Source organism: Nycticebus coucang, chromosome 16 (assembly GCF_027406575.1).
Source record: "Nycticebus coucang isolate mNycCou1 chromosome 16, mNycCou1.pri, whole genome shotgun sequence".
NCBI lineage: Eukaryota > Metazoa > Chordata > Mammalia > Primates > Lorisidae > Nycticebus > Nycticebus coucang.
In genome coordinates this window covers 78,248,173-78,271,174 of record NC_069795.1, presented here as the reverse complement: position 1 = coordinate 78,271,174, position 23,002 = coordinate 78,248,173, and the positions used below count along the sequence as shown (strand labels likewise).

Here is a 23,002-nt window from a genome sequence, read left to right as displayed (position 1 = left end):
TTACTTTATGGTGATGAGGCCTCTGTAGGTGCAAGGACTCCAGACTCTGCACTTCTGAGAAGCACCGCCATGGACTATCTGGGGAGCTGGGGCCAGCAGCCCAGCCTTCACTTTCCACGGCTGGCATTACACTGCACTGCCCCCAGGGTGGTAGCGGGCTCCTCCAGCAGCTGGCAGAGTGGCCAGTGTCAGCATCCCAGGAGTCACCAGGGTGGCGGGGTCAGAGGTGGATCCCCACATAACTGGCACCTTCCAGAGCTGGACTGAAAGAGTTAATCAGGTAAAGAGAAGGACAGGTGTTCCAGGGGAGGTGTGAGTGTTGGGGGATTACACACAACTCCAGGCAGTTTGGTGGGAAAGGGGCAGTGTGAGCGAGATGCTACTGAGATGTCCAGGCAGGCACAGGAGCTGAAGTCCTCTCTGCGGCTCATGCTCTGGAGTCCTGACTGCTGCCTGACTCTCTGCCATCACAGACAGCCACACACTCATTCTAGTGCTAGAGTGCTTCTCCCTGTCTACCTCCTCTGCCCCACCTTCTGGTCATGACTCTCCTGCCAGATACAGGAGACAGGGCCAGTCTGTTGCCCCCGCTCTAAGATGGGCAAGTCACATGCTATCACAGATGCAGGTCCACAGCCTCCCTGTGCCCACAAATGGCCTTTCCAGCCTCACAGAGCAGCCCAGGTACATCTGGAGTCCTTGCCTTGTGCCTTCCTGTCCCCTAGACAGCAGGTGGCCTGGGGCATCCCAAGCAAAGCTTACACTATGCCTGATCCTGCACAGGCTTTTCAAGCCATCACTAATCCATCTGTCAGGGCCCATGAAGTCCCTCCAGAGTCTCATACTGACCAAGACCATGTGGGCAGTCGCAGTGCTCACATCCCAGATGTTCTGGCAATAGGACACCTCACAGCATTCAGTAGGGTCAGAGCCACGGAGAGGAAGCCAGAAAACCCACTGGGGGATTTGCACAGGAGTATGTGGGCCTCCCCAGTGGCCTGGCCTTTTAAAATCATTTATTTTGTATAATAAACAACCAGTATATACAATCAGACCAGGAAAACAAATCAAAAAACATTGAGAAAAATAAATTAAACATTGAGAAGAGGTAAAAACACAAAGCATCAAAATGTTTACAGCTCCCCACAAGTTTGAGCTGGAACCTTCTAGAAACTGAGGAACATTCATGCCATGCCTGAGAAGATGCACCAGGATCATCCATGTTATCCACACAAGACCAGAAAGCACCCAGACTCCAGCTTTACCATCCAAACAAGCACAGGCCGCATTTACCCAGAGCCAGGCGGGTGCAAGACAGAGGAAGATTACTCGCGGGAAAGAGAAAGCATGCATGCAACTGATATTAAATAAGGCCACAGTGGGTGTCCTCTTAGAGAGGGGCAAGCAGTGGGGGGCTATCAAGAGGTGGGAGTCGGGGAGGGTCAGAGGAGAGAATTCTGTAGTTTGGGGAACAACATGAGGACGCCCTGAAACAAACCTGGGCAGAATGCTGTTTTGCAGACAAGCTGCACTGCCCCCCAACTGAATCAGCAGGTATAATAATTACCTGGCAGGGGAGATACTATGAATCAATCAGTGTGTGCCTTCCAGAATGATGAGTGAGACCAGGGTCCCTGCTTACAACACACCTACTCAGATACCAGTAGCAGGAGCCACCGTTTACTAACCACCTGCCACTTGCGGCCTCATTTTATCTGTCACCTGAACCGCACAGCTGTTCTCCTAGCCCAGGGCCAGACTTAAACAGGGCAACAGAGGCCAGCCTCTGGTCTCTTAGTCCCACCTGCAGAGGATCGCTTAATCGAGCCGCTTAACAGTAATCACCCTAATAAATAAAACAAATGATTTTAATTTAAAACACATTAAGCTAACAGCAGGCTTCCTGCCAGCTGACAGGGCCAGGCTTAGCTGCTCAGAACAGGCAGAGTTGCCTCTGGGGTCAGAAGCCCTATGTCAAAGTCCCCGTAGCCTGCGGGAAAACTGAGGGATGTCAAGTCATCTTGACTAGTCCTCCACAACCCGCAGGACAACGTGCGCAGCCCAGAGGCCAAAAGTAAGAGCCCTGGACAGGCAGAGCTGAGGAAAGGTAGCAAAGATTGCTTCGGGGCCCGGCCAGGTACCCCCGGCGTCTAGGCTCCCCCTCCCGGCCCTTCTCAGGTGCACCCGGGCTCCTCCTCCCAGGGAGCCCCCCCACACCCCCCAAACAGACCCGGAAATCTCTGTCTCAGGGCGGGACAGCCCAGGAGGGGGGCTTCTGAGCCCCTCCAACAGCTCAGGCAATTAAGCCGCTGTAGGGGCGGAACTGGCACCCAAGCGCCCGCAGCTCGCGTGCCTCTCCCAACTTCCCACCCAGTCCAGGACCCGAGAGGCCACTCCACCTCCTCGCCACCCTAACAGTCACACATCCCACACCGTCCACGGCAGCCCGGCTAGACTGTGGGGACCCCAGTGGAGCGGAAAGGACATGGCTCCGGGGACGCAGCGACGTCCCGCAGGCAGCGCCAGGCCGGGGTCCCAGTGCGGAAACGGCGGAGGTTAGCAGGCCTCCGCATGCACCCGCTTCCCTCGGCGCTGCCAGCTCCGCCCTCCCCAGCTGTTTGTTCATCAACCTTTATCAAAGGGCCTCATCAGGAAGTGACCGCCCACAAATACCACGCTTACCCCTAGCGCTCGAGCCCCGCTTTCTAATCAGCCGGGGGCGGGGCGGGCTCCGCGGGAGAGGCCACCTCCCTGGCCCGGGAGTCCGGGCGCCCAAACGCGGCGCGGCGGCGCCCTCCAGTGGCCACCCGGGGCGCGCGCGGCGGGAGTGAAGGCGAGCTCTGCACCAGGCCCGCGGGTCTCGCGGAGGACGCGGTCGCTGCGGACCATCCGGTAGCTCCACCTCCAGGCCCGGGAGGCCTTAGGGCTGACCGTACCAGCGCTCTCCGCTCCTCCTGAAGCAAACGACAAATATGTGGTGTCCATCCCACCCCACGACAGCTCCGCGATACTGACTCCCCGGTCGGCTACCCACGACACCGGGGTCAGGGAAGGGAGGCTACTCGTGCTGGGGTTCAGGACGTGCAGCCTCCCTCCCCAGCCACGCACATCCAGAGTAACAGGGAGGGAGGCTCCACTGGGGTGGGTGAAGAGGTCGAGCCCTGGCGACTCCGCTGTGGGGGAGGGGTGCAGGTCCTCAACCCGCCCTTCCAAGGGACCCGAGGCCACCCACACGCAAACAGAAGAGGGAAGGGCCTGGTCTGGCTCTCAACTCTGTGAGCCACTAAGTCACTGCCCCTCTCCGACCTGGGGTCTATCGGCACTGCAGGGGACACTGCACCCAGGGGGTCAGCATTCCCTTCCTGTTCCAACGTTTAGTGACCGCAGTGCTCCCTGGAGCTACAAAGGTGCACTCATGGCAAGCACGGTTTTTGTTCCGATTGAGTGTATTTACTGGGGTGCCCCGCAGGGGGATAATCCAGATTGTGCGGTGAGCTATAGCCCACTCCTCATCCCATACCCACCGTTCCTTGGCAGGGCTGCTGGCTTTGCCCTGAGGCTCCTCCTACTCTAGGATCTTAGGAGACACTTGATCTTCCAGCCTCAAGGATGCCAGGCCTCCTCCACGGGTCTCAGAGATGCTCAAATGAGGCGCTTTTATAAACTCTAAAAGTGCTGAACAAATGTTGTTACTATTATCCTCCCAATCAAGTCTTCATTCTAGTTAACATCCGCTTGCTGATTTTAGGCAAAACATTACTGTACACACCAGAAATTTCCAAACCATGTTCTTCAGAATATGCACATTTCCAGAGATGTTATAATTTCTTTTAGGGCAAGGAGGAGAAATTCAAAGCAACTGGTTTTTCTTGTAAAATGTATTGCAGTAAATGTATAGGAAAAATACTAGATACATTTATGCAGTTGTCCCTATCAATATGTAATCATCTCACTGTTAGTCACTGGGGAAATGAAAATCAACACTGAAATGAAAGACCACTTCTTACCCCACTAGAATAGCTATGATCCAAAAGGCAGCAACAAGTGCTGGCGAGGATGTGGAAAAATCCGAACCCTCACACACTGCTGGTGAAAGTATAAAATGATGCTGCTGCTTTGGAAGCGTTCCTCAAAAGATTAAACAGGGTTCACATATGACCCAGCCATTCTACTCCTAGGTTGTACCAAAGAGATCTAAAAACATTCGTCCACATAAAAACTTATAAATGAATATTCACAGCAGCATTACCTGTAATAGTCAAAAGGTGAAAACAACGGAGATGTCCATCACCTGCTGAGTGGATAATATGATATAACCATACAATGGAGTACTATACAACTATAAAAAGGGATGAAGTATTAATGTTAAAAACATAATACTTGGGCTCCGCGCCTGTGGCTCAAGCAGCTAAGGCGCCAGCCACATACACCTGAGCTGGCTGGTTCGAATCCAACCCGCCTGCCAAACAACAATGATAGCTGCAACCAACAAATAGCCAGGCATTGTGGCAGGCACCTGTAGTCCCAGCTACTTGGGAGGCAGAGGCAGGAGAATCGTTTGAGCCCAGGAGTTGGAGGTTGTTGTGAGCTGTGATGCCACAACACTGTACCCAGGGGGACAGGTTGAGACTCTGTCTCAAAAAAAGAAAAAAGCCATAATACTTGGTGAACAATGTGGGGAAAGGTTACAAATAAATTCCCTTGAAATATAAGCTAATTAATGTCTCAGGAACTTTCTGACATGGACAGACAGATGTGGTTATTTGTTATATTAACTTGGACTATTTTAAAAACCTGGAAAAAAAAACCTGATTAAAACCCCTCTCCTGGGTTTCCCTTTAACAATTTTAATCTGCTCTAAAAAACAAAAATGGGGGAAATATAGGCTAGAGCATAGGGTTAAAAGTGCTAGGCACTAGGGACAGAGTGATCTGGGAAAAAGCCAAGCATCACTGCTGGCCCTGAGTACTGAAAACAATACTCACTAGACATAGCACACTGTCCCAACCCTAAGTCATGTACTAGCAGTGATAAGATTAAAACTGAAGTGAGTTCGATCATGCAGCTAAAGATAAACTCCTTGTTTTCTAACCTTTACTTTCTATTTGAAGCTCTCCACTGTGCTGTATTTTCTCATGCCTGAGATGTCAATAAAAGCCAGTGAGGAATGTTGGGAGGGGCTGCACCCTTGTTTCTCCCTGTGGAGTGTTTGGCCTCCCCAGGTCCCTAAGTGGACTGAACAGGTGTTATTCATTTAATGTAGAGTCACACCCACAGAATGAAGCCAGACACAAAAGACCACACTTTGGATGAGTCCATTTATATTAAATGTTCAAAATTGACAAATTTATAGAGCCAAAAGCTGATTAGTGGTTTACAGGGGAAGGAAGACAGGAAAATGGGAAGAGACTGTTAACAGATTTAGGTTTTCTTTTTTTGAGGTGATGAAAATGTTCTGGAATTAGTGGTCATACTTTGTACAAGCTTGGGAATATACTAAAAAAACACTATTGTGAGTCAGGCATGGTGGTTCAAGGCTATAATCCTTGCACTTTGGGAGGCTGAGGTGGCTAGAGTGCTTGAGCTCAAAAGTTCAAGATCAGTCTGAGCCAGAGTGAGACCCCGTCTCCACTCAAAATAGGAAAACTAGCCAGGCATTGTAGTAGGCACCTGAAGTCCTGGCTCCTCAGGAGGCTGAGGCGAGAGGATCACTTGAGCCTAAGAGTTTGAGGTAGCTGTGAGCTATAACGCCATGGCACTCTAGCCAGGGCAACAGAGTTAGACTCTGTCTCAAAGAAGAAAAAAAAAAACTATTGTATACTTCCAAGGGATGAATTTTATAGTATATGAATTATATCTCAACTCTTAATTGAAAAAAATAATAATAATCTGTCTTTTAAAAAGTGGTCTGTAGGAACAAAGAACAGTTAGGAATTTGTGAGGAATTACTGATGCCCAAAACAAGACTTCATCTTTACATTGAGGCCTCCTACACAATTCATAAGTCACTTATCTAGTAGCATATTCTATCTATATCAGTGATTTTTCCACTGGCATGCCCTGAGAGGATCTTAGGTGGGCCACAATATTTTTTAAAGATCACTAATTAAATCGTACAGTAAGTATATATATTTTACTTTTTTTGATCAATACAATTTAAGTGTGCCATGGAAGTTTAACTATAGGTTCAAGTGTACCATCAGATAAAAAAGGCTGAAAACACTGATCTATGTAATGATCCCTGGCCTGTGTTACAAGCTTTTCCTTATATAATTTAAACATATCCTTGTGGAATCATTTAGAGTTTATTATATTTGATACAATCGATACAAAGTTATTCCCTACACATCCCTGATTATGAAGTTTTCTCTGCAAAACATACACTGACACATAAACTACTACTGTTGTTTTCACAAGAACAATTTAAAGGAATGCCTCTGTTAAACGCATTTGGTAAAATATGCACTGTTCTCTAAATACTATCGTATAAAATGTAACCCTATCTTTTCCAAGAGCCTGTCACTTCAAGACACTTTTTTTCTTGATCACCTCTTTCCCACACTGTCTTAACTTAGTCAAAAGTTTCATTTAGGTATAAGGTGCCCGCTGTTGTCACAAGGTAGAAAACCAAGTACATTTCCAGTGTCACCGGTTTGTCATTAGTTTCAACAACAAAGCAGCCAGCATTGAAATCTTCACACTCAGCATTTTCTCAGGAGCTGAGGTCTTCATTTTTCCCAAGCTACCCCTTGCGTTAAAAGAAACTCTGGGACTCCCCCAGTGCCTCTGGAGCTTTAACATCTGTCTTTTCACTCCTGGGCCTCAGCCCGTGCTCCTCCTGGAATCCAACAAGCACTTGTAAGTAGGTGCTATGGTATGTGCTCCCCAGAATTCATGCATTGGAAATTTTATCCCTGGTGTAGCAGTGTTGGGAGGTGGGGCCTTTAAGAGGCGATTGGGTCATTAAGAGGGATTAATGCCTCTCTCATAAGCCTGGGGAAATTCTGTGGGAGTGAGTCTCATGGGACCAGGTAAGTTAGGGAAAGAACAATTTCTTAAAAAGTGAGGTGCCTGTTTTGCACCGTTTCATGCACCTCCCCTTCCACTGTTTCATGCTACTACAGGGAGGATGCTCTATGAGGCCAAGGCTCCTGGGCTCCAGCTCCCTGCCCCCTCCCTCCTTCCCCACCACATACACTGACTCCTCCTCAGGCCAGGAGAGAAAGCAATCTGATGGTGGCACCTGGGAGGATGCCTGCCCCAGCCTCCGCCTCTCCTTTTCTTCTCTGGAACCTACCTGTGGAGAACCTGTCCACCCCAACAAGGGGACCAGTGCCTGTCCAAAGCTACCTGTCCCTACAGAAATCTGGCCCACTATGCCCATCTGTCACTTCCAACTCAGACCAGAAATAGGGATGACATTTATGGGTTTCCTGTAAACCTCAAGAGATGAAGAAGGCAAGTAAGATCTCTGCCTTCATGGAGGTTATGTTCTAGTACAGGGGTCCTCAAACTTTTTAAACAGGGGGCCAATTCACTGTCCCTCAGACCGTTGGAGGGCCGGACTATAGTTAAAAAAAAAAAAAACTATGAACAAATTCCTATGCACACTGCACATATCTTATTTTGAACAAATAAGAAAAACAAAACGGGAACAAATGCAATTCACACCGCTTCATGTGGCCCGCGGGCCACAGTTTGAGGACGCCTGCTCTAGCAGGAAGAGAGAGGCTGCAAACAAGTAAACGGGACCCGAATTTTCTGAAACATGTGGAGCACACTGCGACCTAAGGCCATCACGCTGCAGCGTCTTGCCAACAGTTACTCCCTCACTTCCTGCAGTCTCTGCTTGAATGTCACCTTGTCAGTGGAGCCTTCCTTAACCACCTATACAGGAGCTAACAACTCCCCACCCTTGACACTTGCACGAGCCCAGCCTCCTTATCCTGCTTTGCTTTCCCCGCAGAATTCATCTCAGTCTGATTCTTCCTATATTGATTGATTTGTTTAAAGTCTCTCTTTTACACTTCCCCACAATCCTAGAATGTAAGCTGCACAAGGGCCGGGACTTTGTTTTGCTCCCAGCTGTTCACGAGCACCTAGAACAGTGCCTGCCAGAGGGATAGGCCCTCAAGAGCACCTGTTAAATGAATGGAGAAATAAATATGTTCATACAAGACATACGCAAATATGAGAGATGGCATGAGGGTTCCTTCAGAAAGAGGCTCAGGGATAACGTAGGATAGCACAGGAGAAAAACACAAAGCAGCAGCATTTCTGTACCCATGAAGGGTGCATCCGCAGTGGCTGGGAGGCCCTGCCAGGACTCTGCAGAACGGGCTGGTCACTGGGGGTCGGGCTGAGATATGGGAGGTGCCCCGAGGCCTGCTCACTGTGTTTATTTTCCCAGAAGTCAGTAGAGTAGAACCATGTCCTGACCCCAAATAATGGACATAGCAGCACTGGACTAAACTGGACTAAGCATAACACACTACACAGATGTGATGGCCAAAGCTCTAGCAGCCACACTGGACAGCAAAGTCGGGGCCACTCCCTAGGGCTGGTGAAGCTGCAAAGAACCCAGGACCCTGACAACTTCCTGAAGCCCCCCAGCCGGCCCAGGAATGCCTACCTCTGGACTTCACTGAGATGGGAGATTAGCTCAATCTTGTGTAAGCTGCTATTATTTGGGGTTTTCATGATAAACTCTGTCCAAACTCACACAGCAAGAAAAGCCTCACAGAAAAGTCGTAAGTTTTCTAAGTGTGTGATTCCACTTGACAGGCAGAACGAGTGAGCAGATGGCTCGGAAGCAGAGCAAGCGAAGCTCCATGAGAAGGGCCAGCCTTTCCTGCAGCTCAGCCAGCTGCTATGGGTCCAGAACGTTCCAGGATCTGTAACACCAGGTGGTCAGGAGCCACTGGCGATTTCATATGGAAGTGTTCACACATCTCCATTTTAACAAGGTGAATGCCACAGCCTTTCCCAGGTCAGCAGTGCCAGAACAGCCTGGATGAAAGACAGCTGCTCATCCAGTGGTTCCTGAAGGCCGAGGACGTGCCAGTCACGCTGCCCCCCAGGGAAGGCTGCACAGAGGAGGGGACCCCTGAGATGACCAGGAGAGCACCAAGCACTCCGGCTCTCTCTACAGCAGTCACTCCCAAGCCTGCCTACGCAGCTCCAGACAGATTCCCAGGCCCTGCCCAGGATTCAGATCCACAGACAGGGACAGAATCCCAGGACAAGACCCAGGATTCTGTATTTTTAGTAAGTGTCCCCAGGTGATTCTGATGCAGTTCGAAAATGGGCCTACCGTGTAGGCAAGAAACAGCTCTACCCTGCTGCCTGGAACGTAACAGGTTCAGACAGTCATTAATAAGTTAACAAAGAATATATTTTCATATTGTTAGGAGATAAGAAACTATCAGGTTTTGAAAACCTTTTAATAATAGTCAAAACAGTAATTTTCTGGTTAAATGAATTCTTTTTAGCTAATATTTAATTAACCTAAATAGAATCTAAGGCAGTGATTTTCAACTGGTGTGCCGTGGCGTACTGGTGTGCCCTGAGAGGATCTAAGGTATGCCAAGAAAAATTTTAAAGACCATTAATTAAATTACTTTCAAAAGAAGTTCAAAACACAGTAAATATATTCCTTTTTTATTTTTTTTTGATCAACATAATTTAAGTGTGCCACAAAGGTTTAATTATAGGTTTGAGTGTGTTGTGAGATAAAAAAAAAAAAAAGTTGAAAAAGACTGCTCTAAGGTCATTAATAATGTATCATCTATTTCCACAACCATTTTAGTTAAAAGGTAGTCCTACATCACTTGGCAATGGCCTGACCAGAGACCTCCAGATGTGGGCACAGCCCTCTGCCAGTCCCTGGTGATCCAGCTCCACATCTTGCAGCCACAGTGGAGTCCCAGAGTCACCCCCAGGAAAGAGGAGCCTCCAGGCTGTCTCTAAGCAGCTGAGTGGGCAGGGAGCTGCCTTGCTCTTCCCAAGCTGTTCTAATACCACTCAAGTCAATTCTCCCTGGGGGTAAATTGCCCCCTGGCTTTATCTTAGGAAAAATGCTCTTTAAAGGAGAAATATGGGACAAAGGGAATAACACTGGCCTAGGATGAAGGTCTAACCCCAACTGGGTCAGTAATTCCCCAAGTGGCCTTGGGCAAATTTCCTTACCTATTATGCCATATACTCTGGACTGCTCTGCTACCTGAGAGGTTTGTTTTTTTCTTGGTTTCTTTCTTTCTTTCTTTCTTTTTTTTTTTTTTTTTGCTAAATAGCAAAAAAACAAAAAAGATTACTAAGGCTTGTCTTCTCTTAGGAGAAAGTTACCCGATGTTATCCATGACACCGTGTGAGCAATGACTGTTCAGAGGGAGTGATATCTTCTAAATACAAGTCTAAATGACATAGCTTAAACTTTAACTCAGAAGGCCTGATGGAGTAAGGAGTTGTCAGAGGGTGTCTGCTCTTTAAGACAGTAAAGACCCCCTACAATGGGCACGGACAGATTCCGTGGGCTGAATGTCAGGCATCAGCACCATTTACATACTGAAACTCAAATTCTAGGGGGTGGAAAGATCTTCAATGATCCCTCATTCCCCAAAACACATCAGCAAATTCCTTTTCTAAAAGGTTTTGTTTGTTTTTACCTAATTATCAGGAAAAAAAAAAATTAGACACAGTGAAATTTAAAATTGGTGGCATCATCCACAGCACTTGCTACCCAATCCTATATTTAAAGCACAGCATTATTGGTATATCAAAACTTAAGAGGCATTAGGGTTCTCAGACAAAGAAAAAGGAGGAAATTTTAAATGATCAAAAGGCACCTAAGAATTTCTGAGCACTGAACCAGACCTGAGACATCTCCAGACCCTCCACACGTGGAACCCCACCCCTTACCCCCAGCCAGGTCAGACAACAGGGCAGTGCGGGCAAAGCTTGGGCTGGGCAACGGGTTGTGAAAAGACAGACTTTCCAAACAAACTAAGTGTGTTTACCAAATTCAAAAAACTAAAACTTATCTGTCTAGTAGAAAAATCAAAGAGGCAGATAAGCATTTTAGACGGATAACAAACTTTGAAAATGGCAAGCCAGGAGATCAAGGTGATCAATAATCTTTCCACTGCAGTATTCTGAAGAGATTTTAACAGAATCCTCTAAGTGACAAAACAACTCATGGTTTCTTACGTTTGCTATAAAGCGATGAAGGGGTGAGAAACATGAAGTCTCCTATAGAGATATTAAATAACTATACCGGTAAAAACATAATTTCTGCCAGAATAAAAGAAATCTTTGACGTAGATTAGGGTTTTGCTGTTTTGTTTCCAAGGATACTTGCATTTCATATTAGCTCAGTCTGACTGATAAGCAGACAAAAATAAAAAAATATTCCTTTATTAGTGAATTCTATATTATCATAACCCAGAGAAAAAATACAAATGAATGCAGATCCACCTGGGCAAAAATAAACTACAAAGAAAGTCAAGATGCAACACTCACCCTGAACAGGATGGTACGCTGGAGCTGCCCAAGCACGCGTTTTGTTAAATAGGATTTTCACAATAGAATGTCAGCGTACAGAAGAAATGGGCTTGGTCCTTACTGCACATCACCTCCTCCTCCTGGTGCTGCTCAACTTGAGAAGTCTTTGAAGACGGAGCCTTGGAGGAAGCAGGAATTTTCGCTTGTTTTGCTCTAAGGGCGCCTCCTGTGTGCTGCAGACGTCTGTGACCAGTTTATCATTATTCTCCAGTCTGACGTGCCGGAGCTGGTTACTGGGCACATCCTCGACAAAAATCCACTTCACAGTGAACTTCCCCTTTGATGTCCTGAGACCAGACCCCAGGACTGGTTGCGCAGCCCATGGGGGACTTCATCTCAGCCACCCCACGGAATCGCCCGCTGCTGTTGACACGGAAGAGCAAGTAGACAAAGACTTGCCTTTTGCTGCTCCTGAGGCGGAACGCCCTGTCCAGGCACCTACTGCCGTGTCCCATTACACCAGTACACCAACTGGAGTACTCAGCAGAGTGGTGAAGGTCATCCTCAGCATAGCTCTTTATAAACACACATCTGCTTTCATGATTCCAATCAAACTCTCTGAGATGATAGCTGTGGGCAGCATGCAGGTTTTGAAGGACAGAGTGGTATTCTACAGCAGGACAGAATCAGGCGGGGTATTTCCACAAGAGGTACTATCACTGCTGGCCCCTCCACTCTGCCTAGATGCTGTGCTTCTGTTGCAAGAGGCAACTTAGCAGGTTTGGGATGGCTGCTGTGGGTTCTCTGCTATGGTGGGGCCAAAGGAGGAAGCTGAGCTGGAAGCGCCTGAACCACCTGCTGGGGCCATGCAGCCCGCGGGACGGCCCCTCCTGAGGCGCTGTTATGGCAGATAGGAATGTCCACGTTATACTTTACAGGTAGAGGGGACAACACAGGCCCCTGCCTGGTTATAGGCCCTCTCTTTGTTTTCGTGTTAGGCTGCGGTTTTGCAGACTTGCTACCCTGTTTCCTCGAAAATAAGACATCCTCCGAAAATAAGACCTACTTACAGGAAAGATAAGACGTCCCCTGAAAATAAGACCTAGTGCATCTTTGGGAGCACACCTTAAAAAAAGACACTGTCTTATTTTCAGAGAAACAGGGTATTAACAGGAGCCCACGACATCAGCTTTGAAACTGGCCTTCTCACATTTGTCCTGCCATCACCGGAAAGGACCCAGTCAATGCCACACTGCTGGCGAAAAAGCCTGCCATTTCCAGTTCAGAGATGGCGATATCCCCAGTCTTGAGGCCAACCATGCCCTGCTGCAGGTTGTTCATCTTGGGGCCTAACTGAGGGTGTCACAGTGAAAGCCTGGCCAGCCTTCGTCAACCGGGCCACCCAAGGAGCTGAGCAGGTAGGTGCAGCTGCTCCCATACACACAGCCCTGAGTCTCTCCCTTGAGACCCATTTGTGCCACATGCTGAGAACATAGGAGTTTGTGCCATAGATGTTGTTGTTCCCCAGACCCCAATGTTGCCCCAGAACAGCACTGCGCAAAAAGGTCTCTGTTATGAGCCGTCTGTGGCTGGTGAGATATGGAACCAGAGGGTCCCTGCAGGGAACCTCAGAGCTTCAGTGAAGGAGTAAGGAAACTCAGTGGAGGGTGGGTCACAGCCAGACAGGTAGGGATCACTCACTGGGCGGTGCCTGTCACTCTGATTTGACCCATGCAGAAAGGCAGGGCGCAAAGTCATTGTCATGAACTGTATCCTTCCAGTACAAAGAACCATTTTGCACTTTATCATCTTATACTTTTGTTTTCTGGGGTCCATACTCATGGCCAACATGCTTCATGAACAGCCCAGTGCAGTATGAGGCAGAGCCTGTCACCTTGGCTCACACCACCACAAGCCACACCAACTCCTAGGGTGACAGTGGTGGTGGTGGTAGCGGCTGTGAGCCCCAGAAGCAGATGCAATGAGGAGGCACCAGCTCCAAAGGTGGCAGCAGCCTGGGTGAGAAACTCTAGTTTTCTCCTTCCTAATCAATAGGAAAAAACAATTCTCTGTACAAAATGTATATAAGACACTCATGTATATAAAACATGATGTTAGGTGCTGGCGATACCTTTAAACTCCCATAAGTTGTTTAGAGTCTAGGAAAATAGACAAGTTATTAATTCAATAATTATATAAATACAACTGTGTTTAATGTTATCAAGGAAAAGTACTTGGAGCTTTAAGAGTGTGCAATGGGGGCTTGGGAAAGGTTTACCAAGGAAACAACACAAATCTAGACCTGAAAGCCAAGTAGCAGTTAAGGATGGTAGGGGGGTTGTCTCCAAAGGGGAAGGCAAGTGTGAAGTGGTCCCTGGTACAAGGAGAAGCATTCTTTTCAGGAATATTCTAAGACCGAGGAAAAATTAAATCACAAATAAAATAAGCAAATCTTTTAGAACCACATGTTTAAAGAAAATAAAGAACCAACAGAAACAAATTCACAAAATATGAACTCAAAAGTAAGGAGAGTAATTTTAACCAGTCCCAACAGCAGGACTGATAAACCCTTACCTGACCACAGCCATCTGGCTAGAAGCCCCCAGACCCTCAACCCTCAAATATCAACAGGGGAGGTATCAGTTCTCTCGGGCCACACACAGCTGTCGCAGGCCTTGGGGAAGGCAGTCAGAACTGTGCCCAGCAAAGGGAGGGCAAATCAGAGAGTCAGAGCATGAAACACGCTCCCAGTCAGGAGCCTGGTGCTGAGGCTGGACCCACCCCTGGACCAGTATTTCTGGTGCCAGCTCTGTGCCAGGCACTGTGAATAGGGACAGGTAATGACATGATACAGTCACAGAACCAGGGATATACAAGAGAGAAGAGAAAGACCTACCTTTCAGGTGAGCCTCCGTAGATGGCTCCCATGAGGGAATAGTATCTAACAGTGGGCAACACATGGCAATGGAGAGAGAGCATCCCAACAGTGGGAACATGAGCACAGGCATTCAGGTTGGAAAGCACTAGGTGTGCACAGGAGCTGAAGCTGGAGCCAGGGAAGGCTGAGATCTGGCAAGGGTGTACAGTGGGCCTAGCTTGCTACCTCTGACTCAGAAGGTGAAGAGATGACAATGCTGGTCTTCAGGTGGCATTTGGAGACCTGGTCAAATCCTAGATCTTCCCAGACAGGCCCTGTGGTGAAGGGCCTCAGCTTTCTTTCCTAGACTAGGGCAGGGCTTTTCAAATATTAGAGTCCTTAAAATCACCTGAGACAGGTTGCCAGGTCCCACCCCCAGAGATTCCAATTAGATAAATCAAGATGGGCCCCCAAGCTGAAAACCCCAAGTCAGACAGTGAGTCCCAAGGGCCTCTTCACTCACAAGCTCTAAAGGCCTGGATTCCTGGCCTCCTACAGCACAAAGTCCAGCCCCAGTGCCCTTCTCTAACCACAGTGGTGTCCGTGACTGGCTTATTTGTTCATAAGTGGGCAAGGAACTCCCCTCCTCTTCCCAAGGTGTTCGAACACAAGTCAATTTACACTGCCCTCTGGACCTGTGATTTTTCTTTCTTTTTTTTTTTTTTTTATTGTTGGGGATTCATTGAGGGTACAATAAGCCAGGTTACACTGATTGCAATTGTTAGGTAAAGTCCCTCTTGCAATCATGTCTTGCCACCATAAAGTGTGACACGCACCAAGGCCCCACCCCCCTCCCTCTGTCCCTCTTTCTGCTTTCCCCCCCCAGAACCTTGTCATTAATTGTCCTCATATCAAAATTGAGCACATAGGATTCATGCTTCTCCATTCTTGTGATGCTTTACTAAGAATAATGTCTTCCACTTCCATCCAGGTTAATACAAAGGATGTAAAGTCTCCATTTTTTTTAATAGCTGAATAGCATTCCATGGTATACATATACCACAGCTTGTTAATCCATTCTGGACCTGTGCTTTTTCAACCAGTGTACCACAAGAAGATCTTAGATGAGCCTTGAAAATTTTTAAACACTAAATTATTTTTGAAAGAAGTTTAAAGTACATCAAGTGTATGTATCAAAATTAAAACCTTTTAAAATTGATTATACAAGTATATCATTGCTATAATAAACATTTTACTGTTATAATAAACACTGGCTTATTTCTAAAGTGGGTGGGTGTAGCCTTGAAAAATAGCGTTTAGAGACATGGCCATTGATGGCACAATTTGACAAGGATTTGCCAATGAACACTAAAATAAGTCAAAATCATCCAAAGTGAAGGAAGCAGTGTGACTTAGCAACCCCTCAGTGTACCTGAAGTAGCAAGGAGATGGAGCTCATACTGAATGTGTCATACAGTTCTGTCTAGAATTGAAATAGTGAAGCAGTTGGACATAATTTCCTTGCAAATCCTACGAATAGTTGGACATAATTTGGACATAATTTTTGGACATAATTTCCTTTCAAAAATTTTGAAATTTTTCCAAGTATATTTAATACCTGTATTTCTTTTTTTTAGTGTACTTATTTTTATTATTTTTGATTTGATATTTTTTATTATTACATAATGTTCAATTAAAATGGATACACTTTTAGTAAAGAAACAAAAATTAGAAGACAACACTAGTGCGTCGAATACTGCTTCGTCTAGTACATCAGCAACTAAATTAAAAACAATTAGTCATCAATATAATGAAGGTTATTTATCATTCAGTTTCATTTGTAGTAAAGGAAATCTACCACGTTCCACACGTGTAATTTGCGGTGAAACAGGAGCAAAGGAAGCTATGGTTTCTTGTAAACTAAAGAGACATTTATGATCTAGAAATTCACACTTGTCTGAAAAGTCAGTGGAATATTTCAGATGACTTGCGCTCAGTAATGCTAAACAAGCAAAAATAGGGACCAAATATGCAAATGGTATCAGATAAGCACAAGAAGCGAGTTACGCAGTTGCAGAAATCCTAGCTAGGAAAATAAAATCTTGTACAATTGCAGAATCCATCATTTTACGAGCCTGTGCAATTGTAAAGAGAATGTTCAGAGAAGAAAACGAAAAGGAAATTTTTAAAATTCCACTTTCAGGTAATACAATTTCTTGGTGTGTTAAGGATTTACCTGAAAATATAGAATTTCAAGTAATATTTCACCTCAGAGAAGTAAACAGGTTTGTAATTCAGTTGGATGAATCTATTGGTAAACCCCAACTTTTAGCATTCAGTAGATTTGTCTATAAAGAAGAAATCACAGAACAGTTTTTATTTTGTTGGCCACTCCAAACAACAACAAAGGGCCAAGATATTTTTTATTTAATCAGTAATTATTTTAATCTAATAACTTGTCTTGGGATTCCTGCCTAAGTATTTGTACCAATGGGGTCCCATCTGTGTCTGGAGGTGTAAAAGGATTTGTTACACTCGTACAAAAAAAATCCAAAAATTATTTTTATGCACTATTTTCTACACAAAGAAGTGCTAGCATCAAAATCATTAGTGCCTGAACTACAAAAGGTCCTACAATGCACCATTAAAAGTATCAATTATAAGGTGGCACCTGTGGCTCAAAGGAGTAGGGCGCTGGCCCATACGCCGGAGGTGGTGGGTTCAAACCCAGCCCTGGCCAAAAACTTAAAAAAAAAAAAACCAGTGTGTCTGTCCAAAATTTGACCTTGGCTCAGTGCCTGTAGCTCAGCAGCTAGGGTGCCAGCCACATACACCAGAGCTGGCGGGTTCGAATCCAGCCCCGGGCCTGCCAAATAACAATGACAACTACAACCAAAAAACAGCCAGGCACTGTGGCAGGTGCCTGTAGTCCCAGCTACTTGGGAGGCTGAGACAAGAGAATCACTTAAGCCCAAGAGTTTGAGGTTGCTGTGAGCTGTGATACCACAGCACTCTACCTGGGGCAACAGCTTAAGACTCTGTCCAAAAAAAAAAAAAATTTTTGACCTTGCAAAGAAAATAATCTTAAAAAAGTCAAATGCAGATATCATTAAATGCTAAATTATAATAACAGAAAAATAAATACATATAAGTAAGTTTTTAAAGAATTTTAATTGTTATCTTTTTATTACAAATTGTGATAAGTTGTTTTATTCTTTGGCTGTGATATTGCATTTTGTTTGTGTTAATAAATAAATCAAAAAAGGTATTTTACTCTTTTTTTGATCAGCATAATTGAAGGATGCCACAGAAGTTTATAGGTTCAAGTGTACCATGAGATAAAAAAAAGGTTGAAAAACACTGCTCTGGACCTTTTCTTACAAAAGAGAAGGGCTCCTTAAAGGGGAAATGAGGCACAAAGAGAAAAACATTAGCCTAGGATGCAATGGAGAGGGCAGGAACCAAGAGCTGTGGAGGGTTGGGCACAATAGTCCTGAGTCTAGGAGCATTCTCAGGAAGGTGAAAGTTGAGTAAAGCGTGGTCAAGGGCCTAAGAAACTTTCTGAGCAGAAAGTACAGCTTGTGTAAAGGTGCCTTCACTACAGTTAAGATATAAGGTTCATGTAAAGAAGGAGAGGAAGCCAGAAAGGAGGGCCAGGCTCATAACACAAAGAGCCCTAAAAATTAGGACTTGACCCTCTAGGCAACAAGGACCCTCCTGAATCCTGCAGGACCTTGGCAGCAGCTCCCCTTAGTCACTCACTCAGTCATAGCCTTAGCACCCTTCCCCAAACAACATCAGTCTCCATCCTTTTCAGGCGTCCTCAAACTTTTTAAACAGGGAGCCAGTTCACTGTCCCTCAGATCGTTGGATGGCCGGACCATAGTTTAAAAAAAAAAAAAATTTATGCACAAATTCCTATGCACACTGCACGTATCTTATCTTGAAGTAAAAAAAAAAACAAAACGGAAACAAATACAATCACACTGCCTCATGTGGGCCCGCAGGCCGCAGTTTGAGAACCCCTGCATCATCTACTACTCCTTATCCAAAAATCCCATGAATTCCCGCTGTACTTATCAGGTCAAAATGAGGCAAACAACTTGAATGAAGTAATTCGCGTCAAGTCAGGAACCCAGACTTGAACAAGCAGAGCCAAGCAGTGAAGTGAGACGGTGGGCAGAGATGTGAGCTGCCACGGTGGCATGTTGGTCCGGCCTGGACAATGTGGCTAGTTGTGCTCTCCTCAGATCATAGCTTTTCCTTTTACACCTTCCCTTCCTCACTTAGAGGAACCTGCGGTTTCTGTTCCTCTTAATGGGTTCGTGACCCTTCAGGGCAGAGGAGAAGGGGACGCAGAGAGATGAGATGGTTCACACTAGGTTTGACCGTATCCCACAGAAATCCCTTAAGAGCCACGAGAAATGTCACTCAACTTAAACACATCCAGAGGCCTCCCCAAGACCCTGTCGGGCAGATTTGGCATGGACGACCTAATGGTGCCTTCGAATGACCAATCCCCTCTTCAAAAGTCAAAGACCGAGGAGTATAAAAAGAGATGCAGTCTCTGAGGCACTGCTGCACCCTGCAACACCAGAAAAAGGGGGCATGCTGATTCTCCAAGGGGCTGCACTTATTTGGAAGTAGGGGAGAGGAACCCAAGGGTGTTCAGGTCCGTTTAACACTGCAGCTTCACTCCTGCACCAGCGAAGCTCTTCTGGCTCCCGGACACGCCCCCGGGCAAGGCCTCAGGCAAGCTGTGAACGCACATTTAGGCCTTGAAGGGCGAAGGGAGTTAGGTCACAGGCGTTGCAAGTGGGCAGGGCAGTGAAGACTCTACCCCTCAACCCCTGGAGCTCTGCCGGGAACGCGCATGCACCTCACCTACACCCGAGTGGGCCACCCGCCGGGAGTCCCTGGCCGCAGCCCCGCTCACCTTACACTTGAAGCCCGCGGCGGGCGGCAGGAGCTCCCGCAGCAGGACCTTGGCCACCTCGCGGCTGGTTTCCTCGCTCACGAAGTGAAGGTTAAGCACCTCGTGCGTCTCGAACTTGGCGAGGCGCAGCAGCGAGCGAAGAGCGACACGGGCCTTGGCCTGCAACGCGGCGTTGTGCTCTGCCTTGGTGAACATCATCAGCAGGTGGTAGTCCACCGGCCCGGCTCCCCCACCCTCCAGGCTCTTGCCCTTGGCGCCGGGGGCAGTTGCCACCAAGCCCCGCATCACCTCCGGCGCTGGCGGCGAGGGCGCGGCGGGTACCCCTGAGCGGGCCTCCTTCAGCCTCTTGGTGGCGCTGGAGAAGGTCTCCCGGCCCGAGCCTAGGTAGTAGAAAGCACAGACGGCAAGCGCCGCAGCCAGCAGCAGGGCGCAGTAGTGGGAGCGCACAGGACCCAGGCGCGCCATGGCCCGAGCGCATGTGGGCCAGCCTCGGAGCAGGCCCATGCGCCACGAGCCAGCGGACCCAGAAGCCAGGGAGCGCCGGCGAAGACCAGAACCCTGGCAGCCACTTAGCAGCCTCGGCGGCAGGCGGCGGCCATAGCGGAGGCGGAGCCGTACCGCCCAGAGCCAATCGGAAGCGCTGATGTGCGGAGAGGCGGGGCCAGGGCTGATGGCAGCTGCCGGGTCCTAGGTTCTCCGGGATTAAAGGCCGGACGCGCAACGCGCGGACTCAGCCAGCCCAGCTTGGTGGGAGCACCCGGAGAATCCAGCCACAGAAGGCGCTCCTGCTGTGCAGCCTGTGAGACTGACGCCCCTACGTGCCCAGCACCAGAGCCTAGATCTCGAAGCTGAGCCTTTAAAGGCTACCCCATGCAGGACTTTCAGATAGCAAAAAGATAAACTAGACGCAGGAAGAGGAGAAATTTTTATTTCTGTATCTTTTCTTCCTAATTTGTTAGAGGCTTTACGCCTTCTTCCTCCACTCACTTCATACCCTGGAGACCAGCTGGAGATAAAGAATTTAAACTATTTAAGCTCCTTACTCTTTCATGCAAATAGTAATTACACTTGAGTACCTCCCCACCGCGCTTGACACCTCTGAGACAGACAAGAGGTAACCTAAAGGATATGGCCAGCAGGGGAACCTCGCTGCCCAAAACACCGCGATAGTTCAGAGCCCTGAGACCCGAGATAGTGGTTGGGTTTTTGTTTTGTTTTGTTTTTGAGACAGAGTCTCACTATGTCACCCTGGGTAGAGTGCTGTGCCGTCACAGCTCACAGCAACCTCAAACTCTTGGGCTTAAGCGATTCTCTTGCCTCAGCCTCCGGAGTAACTGGGACTACAGGCACCCGGCTATTTTTTTTGTCGCAGCTGTCATTGTTTTAGCTGGCCTGGGCCAGATTCGAACCCACCAGCCTCGGTGTATGTGGCCGGCGCCCTACCCACTGAGCTATGGGTGCCGCCTCGTTTTTGCTTTTGAAACAAACTTTGACATGTGTACCAGGGAGTTTTGCAAATTCTCAGGTGAGGCACATTTAACTACAGCTGGACACTGCAAAGTAGATAAAAACACATTAACCTCAATCTTCTAATTATTATATGCCTATAGTTTTGAAGTAAGCATGTACAAAGTGGTCTGCATGTTTACAATAGATGGAGGAAGGCCGGGCGCGGTGGCTCAAGCCTGTAATCCTAGCACTGTGGGAGACTGAGGCGGGGGGATTGCCCGAGCTCATGGATTCCAGAACAGCCTGAGAACGAGACCCCGTCTCTAAAAATAGGCATTGTGGCAGGCGCCTATAGTCCCAGCTACTCTGGAGGCTGAGGCAAGAGAATCGCTTAAGCCCAAGAGTTTGAGGTTACTGTGAGCTATGATGCCACACACTTTACCAGGGGCGACAGTGAGACTCTATCTCAAAAAAATAAATAAAAGAGATGGAGGTGAAAATACATAAACGAGTGCGTATACAAATTGATCTCTCACCACTGTATAAGCCATGTCATCATTTCTTCATGTGTGGGTGGAGCCCACTTTTCCTAGAACCACAGTACATACCATTTTTAACTCTTTTCAATTAGAGCAAGGATTTTCTAAAAAAAAAAAAAAACAAAAAAACCCAGACCTCTGAAACACACCTGCAATAAGTTTGATGCAAATTCCTCACCTTGAAAAAAAAAAATAGAATACCACACTTTAGTGATTCATTTGATCCTCACAACTATATGAAATAGAGGTATTTTGCAATTGAGGATATTAAGATTTAGAAAATTTCCCAAGCCTAGTTGGCTAGTAATTAATGGAGCCAGGATCTCAACTCAAGTCTTACTCCTTCCAAAGCCCAAGCCTTTTGCCAAGATTAGCTTTAAAAGGAGTAATTCAAGCCCTGAAATGTATTTTACCACAACCTTCAGCATATGATATTGGTTAAGCTCCGGGCCACTACAAGTTGTTAGACTTTAAGCAGGTTCTTAATAACTCTGAAATACAATTACACCCATTTGAAAAATGAAGCGACTAGCGTCTATGTCTCGTAGAGTTATGAGGGGCAGTAGATAACCAGCAGTTAGAACAATGCCTAGCACAATGTTGCCCAGGCTAGACTCCAATTCCTGGCCTCGAGCAGTCCTCCTGCCTTAACCTTCCAAAGTGCTGGAATTAAAGGTATGAATGAGTCACCGTGTTCAGCCTATTTTAAAAATTACATTTGAGATGGTCAGGAAAATATGAATACTCATTATATAGTATTATAGTTTAAGGAGTGTTGTAATTTTTTATGAGTCTATCTTTTAGAGATATACAAACTGAATGATTTGCTGGTAAAATGTCTGGGATCTGGCTCTAAAAAACCCAGGGTTATATGGGTAAAAGTATTTTAAAAAATGTTAGCCATGAGCTTAGAGGTATTGAAGTTGTTTTCTCTACTTTTGTCCATGTTTGAAATTTTCCAAAATAAAAATATTTTTAAAAATCCTATTCTCTACTAAGCGAAAGAAGTGGGTAACAAATGCTATGATCTCGTTGTATAATAACACACACACCTAAAAGTCTAGAAGGGCACGTGTCAAAAAAGTAAGTTTCCCCTTCAGGGCTACCCAATAGAACCTCCTATAAGATGGATATGTTCTACAGTCTGCCTGTTCAAAACAATAGTCACCAGCCACATGTGGCTACTGAGCTCTTAAAATGTGTATCAGAGGAACTATTGATACTATTGAATAATATCAGAGGAACTATTTGTCTAATTTTAATTAATTTAGATAGCCACACATAGGTCGTGCATTTCACTTTGGACCAAACAAGCAGAGGATGGAATTATGGATCACTATCTTCCTTTTTACTTATCCTTAAACATTTTTCTGCAATGAAAAAACATTTGGTTTTGCAATAAAGAGAAAGTAGGCTGTTTTGTTTTCATTTAAAACATCTATTGACTATTAATGTCAGTTCTCCACAGAACTATTCTGAAAATGAAGCTGAATAAAGCAAGTTACATAGGAAAGTCTGTGTCTGCTTTCTTTTTTTCTCCCACTCCCCTGTGTGTCTGCTTTCAATTAACTTTTAAAGGAAAGCCAAAGCAGGCAATTCACTTCGTTGTTTTCTCAACCCTCCATCCCTTCAATCTCAATTCAAATAAAAACACATTTCTGTTTGTTATTTGTTTACTTAAAGTGTGAGTGTGCAGGATAGACTAGGTTCTTTAATGGATAT

The 23,002-nt window shown here is 46.5% G+C and overlaps 1 protein-coding gene across 2 annotated transcripts in view; it reads right to left on the bottom strand.

Annotated features, from left to right (window-relative positions):
- XXYLT1 (xyloside xylosyltransferase 1) overlaps positions 1-19,885 on the bottom strand; it is a 204,124-nt gene extending 184,239 nt beyond the window's left edge. Inside the window, exon 1 of one of the 2 annotated variants that reach the window (XM_053564546.1) lies at positions 19,293-19,885. In XM_053564546.1, the coding sequence (XP_053420521.1) occupies positions 19,293-19,796 (504 nt within the window). In that variant the 5' untranslated portion in view covers positions 19,797-19,885. Of the gene's footprint in view, positions 1-2,682; positions 2,783-19,292 lie in introns of those variants that run through there. The other variant, XM_053564547.1, reaches the window with a different exon arrangement.
- Positions 19,886-23,002: the final 3,117 nt, after the last annotated feature.